The sequence below is a fragment of the Castanea sativa genome, chromosome 7 (assembly GCF_040712315.1).
Source record: "Castanea sativa cultivar Marrone di Chiusa Pesio chromosome 7, ASM4071231v1".
Lineage (NCBI taxonomy): Eukaryota > Viridiplantae > Streptophyta > Magnoliopsida > Fagales > Fagaceae > Castanea > Castanea sativa.
In genome coordinates this window covers 38,177,526-38,183,536 of record NC_134019.1, presented here as the reverse complement: position 1 = coordinate 38,183,536, position 6,011 = coordinate 38,177,526, and the positions used below count along the sequence as shown (strand labels likewise).

Here is a 6,011-nt window from a genome sequence, read left to right as displayed (position 1 = left end):
TCATATTAGTTTGGGAGACTTGCAAAAAAAAAAATATATATAGTGTTACCAAATTTGCATTTGGCACAAACTGTAGTCCTAGAAAAATTTATTAATTTTGAGCTTTAATAGGATTTGATCAAACATTGAAATGTGGAGGACGGTGGTACTTTTTTTTAATGCTGATTTCTTTAATCTCTTAGAGATTGTAAATATACGTCTCATTACCCTTCTACAATTCATGATAAAACACTACACAACAAATGATACCCAACTTTGGAATAAAAAACATGGCTAGAGACTAAGGTTTAGTTTGAATTTAGTTTTACTAGCAGGCTTTGTAGATTAACTATTATGTTGAGATCAGACGTTGTGAACTTGTGAGTTTTGTAAAGATTGTGATTAACTGTGAGTGTTTGGGATGTGTATTTTTGTTTTAGAATTAAGAAGAAAAAGAAAGACACATTTTATATCAATTTTTATTCTACAATATTCCTCCAAAGTTGTTTTCTTATTTCTCATTAATTATGAATATGTGTATGCAATTTATAATTGTTGTTTCTTACGACAAACTCATTACTAACAAAATTCTATAATAATTATGCTATATAATATATGTACAACATTCTCCAAAATCATCTTACATAAAACATTACAATATTATCCGTGCGTTGCACGAGCAACTTACTGGTTTCCAATAATTGAATGGTCCTTAGCAAGATCAAGATGTGTACAAAAAGAGCCACATTCATAATGCACATGAGAGGAAAAAAATTGATCTGGACTGAATATGCTAAGAACAGACAAAACATGTCAGCAACTAGAGGTGACATGTCGGCTTTTACAGGAATGAAATATCAAAGTTGTGACATAAAAGATTTAGAATTTTTAGTTTTTTTTTTTGTTGAATTTTTTCGGCAATAATCTAGAAAGTGATATGGTTTGTGGCTTTGTCCTTTATTAATAATTGAATTTAAGTAAGTTTCCATTAATTTAACTGGTAAAATCGTTTACATCTTTGTATTATACAAGGATGCTCTGAATATTCCCAGCATTCTCCTGATCGGGCTCGAACCAGTTTAACCATTTCATATATATATATATAGCAATAGGGTCTCGGCTCTTTAGCTATATAGTACTACTACTAGTGTAGTTTTGTGAGACTTGGTATGTGCAGGCAAAAGATCAAGATGGGTCTTTTTGGTTCTTCTTTATCTTCTTCTTTGATCGCAATTATTTTGGTTTTAAGTTTAGCAGTGGTCTGTCATGGAGGAAAGACCAGTACTTTTGTCAGAAAACTTGAGAAGGCAATTGACATGCCTCTTAATAGCGATGTCTTTAAAGTCCCACCTGGTTATAATGCACCTCAACAGGTACTTATGTCCCCCTTATTGTTCTTCTGCTATTATTTTCTTATTGTTCAAACTGTTTTTGGGTAAGGTTTTTCTTGGCGGGGCTTTCTTTTTAGATAGTTTCAATCAGTAATTGTTTTTGTTTTGTTTATGTATCCATTGTGCATGGTTTTTTTTTTCTGGGGGAGTTAGGATTGATAGGCAATTGGGTATTTGGAATTTTTAATTTTTGGCCTTTATTCTATTGATTGATATTTGGGTTGGTGAGAATTCAGGTACATATAACACAAGGAGACCATGTGGGAGAGGCAATGATTATATCATGGGTGACTGTGGATGAACCGGGCTCCAGTAAAGTGGTCTTTTGGAGTGAAAACAACAAGGAAAAGAGACATGCCGAAGGCAAAGTTACTACCTATAAGTACTACAATTACAAGTCTGGTTTCATTCATCACACAACCATCAGAAACTTGAAGGTGAATAAAAATTTTCATACAATTGCTCTAAAGTTGTTCCCCTGTTTTTGTTCTGTTCTTGTTCTGCTTCTATATGAGATTAATGGATGATATGGGCATATATGATATATGCATTAAAAGTATGCTATGTATCTAGGTATGTGTAAACTTTTATTTATTTATTTTGATTTTTTTTTTTTTTTTTTGGGGCAGTTCAACACTAAATACTACTATGTGATTGGGATTGGGCACACTACTCGGCAGTTCTGGTTTGTAACTCCACCTGAAGTTGGCCCTGATGTGCCTTATACATTTGGTCTTATTGGTGAGTATTTCTTTAATAAAATCCCAAATAATTTAGATATTTGGTTGGCATTGCGGTTCAAGCATATACATGGTCTTCATTTTTAGGCAGGTTGCACTCTCTATTTCCATTAGACTTCTGCAAAGTCTAGTGGTAATTGGGCAGGCACAGACTAGCCTATCCAATAGAGCTAGAACTACGATTGAAATCACCTACAAAGACTTCATAATAATAAAATTTGGAGAAAAAAATAATCTCACTTATAAGCTACATAAGCTGGACTTTTCATTTTAGGTTGATTATTGGCTCTTACTTCCTTTACATGTTCCTAAATGAATGAGGAATGTACTTACATTAGCACTTCTGCTTATGTGTTAATTTAGATATTTTATACATATTTTATACATTTTAAACTAATGGTATTGTCTGCAGGGGATCTTGGTCAGAGTTATGATTCAAATAGGACACTTACTCATTATGAGTTAAACCCACAGAAAGGGAAAACAGTGCTGTTCGTTGGGGACCTCTCTTATGCAGATAACTATCCAAATCATGACAATAATAGATGGGATTCATGGGGAAGATTTATTGAGAGAAGTGTTGCTTATCAACCGTGGATATGGACTGCAGGGAATCACGAGCTTGACTATGAGCCATCAATTGTAAGTATCTCATGGAATATTTCATTGATTGGTAGAAACTAACGTGTTCTGTAATTCTTATTTAAAAACTCCTGGCTACACTTGTTTGACTACCTTTTCAATCTTGTGGTTTGAAGTCATACCAATGGTTTAATTTTTTGAAGAATTTTTTCTACTGAGGTAAAAATTAGCTCTTTTCTATATGTATGTGATGGCTACTGGACACTTCTCATGCCTTGGCAGGTACTTTGCCGAAAAAAAAAGAAGAAAAAAAGAGGCAACACTTAACAGGAAATTGAGTCAACATCATACTGAGTTGCAATTACCTTCATTGCTCCCTTTGAAATATTATTTTGTAAATCTTACTTATGACAATTCCCACTAAATTGACCTTGTTCGACAATAATGCACCTTTTGGTGGCTAAATTTGATTCAAGGTCTTGCATATAAAAATAATCCTCTTCATCTAAAACCCAAGAGAAAACAAGAGGTCTATATCTTGGTAAAGCCAAAAATAATCCATAGTGCCACCATATTGCTGTTATTGATACTTCTGTGACAGTTCTACTCTCTTTGACATTATTTTGATTCATAATTCATGTGTTTCTGTACATAATTCTCCAAGTTTCTAATAGTAGATTGGTATTTGGGTTGCAGGGAGAAACCAAACCTTTTAAGCCTTACAGTCACCGTTATCATGTGCCTTTTAAAGCTTCAAATAGTACAGCTCCCTTCTGGTATTCAATCAAGAGAGCTTCAGCTTACATCATTGTCTTGTCCTCATACTCAGCATATGGTAATAATTCATTTGGCTTTGCATGTTATATATTTCTGATTATGGTCATGGGCACAGACATATGTCCAGAATGCGACTTCAGTCTATACATTTTTTTGGTGGTCTTAATGTCTATTACATAGATATGGGATGATAATAATTCAAGAGTTTATAATGCATACTGGTTAAGACTTAAGACAACTAATTACAAATGGCTATGATTTGGATATTTGCTTGCTTTTGGTGAATGCCACTCCTTTTCTTTGATCACATCTTGCCTGCCATATTATATTGTTTAAATATGTGTGAGAGTCTGAGGGAATAATTATTGGTTCTTTTAGTTTCTCCCAAATAGGTATAGGTAAAAAAAATGTGACACATATTTTTTGGAGTTCAGGTTGAGGGACATTCTAGGGAGTTGAAATGATGAGTCAAGTCTGCTTTTCTTGGCATTTATTCTATACCTCAAGAGTCATATTTTGGTTTACATAATGACATCATATACAATGTTTATAACATTACAAGTATCTTTCGCTGACATTGTATTTCAGTTTTTTAGGACTACTTAGGGCTACATTCTCAATGACGGGGTTTTGCCCCAAAATGCTGTAAGAAACAAACAGAATAATGTTTTTACAGGGATTGACAGGATGTAATGATCAAGACTTCCTAATTTATGTGGTTATTAAATGGCAAGATTACTACCATAGTGTTTTGTTTAAGCTAGTATTTGATGATGGCATATGTTAGTGTCTCATTTTGCCAAACTCAATGTAGCTCAGCTCAACTCAACCATGCCTTTGTCCCAATTAAATTGGGGATTTCATGCAGCAAAAGCAAATATAATAAATTTACTTGTCATTACCATTTTTTCAGGTACATATACCCCTCAATATAAATGGCTTGAAGAGGAACTACCAAAAGTTAACCGGACTGAGACACCTTGGTTGATTGTTCTAATGCATTCCCCTTTGTATAATAGCTACAACTATCATTGTCTGGAGTGTGAAACCATGAGAGTAATTTACGAGGCATGGTTTGTAAAGTACAAAGTTGATGTGTTGTTTGCTGGTCATGTTCATGCTTATGAACGATCTGTAAGTCCTTGATACTTCCTATTTATTAGTTTTCAAAATGTGATTTTTTATTTTATTTTTATTGTGGTGTTATCTGTGTAACACTGGCAGTTGTCTCTATTATATTTCCTAGTTACCTGAAATCTGTGGGGACAGAGTTTTAGAAACTTGGCAGTATTGCATTTCTGAAAAATGTTTTGAGTTCTGCCATCTATGATCTTTTCTTTAATGATGCATTACACAAAAACACACATACACAAATCCAGATTATTTGATTTCCATTTGTTTATACATATAGACATTGTCCGTGGCTCTATGTTCATTTCTTCTGATGTTGATTGACAACTAACATATGAATATAACAGGAACGTGTATCCAACATTGCATACAATTTTGTAAATGGGATTTGCACTCCTGTAAAGGATCAATCAGCGCCTGTATATATAACCATTGGCGATGGAGGCAATCTTGAAGGCTTAGCAACCAAGTAAGCTAATTACATTATAATAGAGCTGACCTTCATTGATTCACTGTTTGTTAATATGGTTTAATATAGATGTCCTCTTCTCTGGTGCAGCATGACGGAACCACAGCCACCATACTCAGCTTATCGTGAGGCTAGTTTTGGTCATGCCATTTTTGACATTAAGAACCGAACCCATGCATACTATAGTTGGCACCGTAATCAAGATGGATATGCAGTGGAAGCAGATACTATGTGGTTTTTCAACAGATACAATCATCCAGTTGATGATTCCACAAGTGCCCAATCATGATGAAACTAATAACCGTTGAATTCTCTTCGGAATATTTTCTCTCATAATTTTTTTCCTTGAATAAACGATCTCATATAGTTGATTCTCGATAATAGTTTCTACTTTTTCTTCTGCATTTTATTGTTCCACCTCTTCTCTTCTATGTGCCTTAGCTAATTTTTTTGTCAAACTTATATTGTCAAGTTTTCTCTTTGAAATGGCTCGCTGTGTCTCTTAATAGCAGCACATTGCAACTAAAACTGGAATAAAAGACATAACAATCAAACTAAACTCAAATGAACATAACCATGTTTTATAGTGCAAAATGCATTATCGCTATTGGATTCAAGATTATATTGAAAGAATTGATATGTTGGATAAAGTGTGCTTGAACAAATGTGTACAAATAAGAAATCAGGAAATATGAAATAAGCAGAAGTTATGCCGCGATTGGAGAAAAAAATTATGTGAAATTAGCATATGTTTTGCATTACAACTAATAAAGCTATGATTTTTTTTTTTTTTTTTAAAATTTTTGCTGTGACATGAACCGCAAAGTTTAATTATAAAATTGATTGTAGATTAAGACTACAACTTTATTCAATATTTTTTTTATTAATGGTGAATTTTGATAAATCTACCATTAGATTACGTCTTCTTCTTATATTCACTAT

General features: G+C 33.3%; 1 protein-coding gene across 1 annotated transcript; it reads left to right on the top strand.

The window, feature by feature from the left end:
- The first annotated feature begins 969 nt into the window (after positions 1-969).
- On the top strand, positions 970-5,469 carry LOC142643575 (purple acid phosphatase-like). The gene is made up of 8 exons (XM_075818261.1): positions 970-1,352; positions 1,607-1,807; positions 2,000-2,111; positions 2,523-2,752; positions 3,389-3,527; positions 4,383-4,603; positions 4,948-5,069; positions 5,160-5,469. The coding sequence occupies exons 1-8, from the start codon at positions 1,149-1,151 to the stop codon at positions 5,356-5,358; spliced, it is 1,428 nt and encodes a 475-aa protein (XP_075674376.1). The 5' UTR covers positions 970-1,148; the 3' UTR covers positions 5,359-5,469.
- The last annotated feature ends 542 nt before the right edge of the window (positions 5,470-6,011 follow it).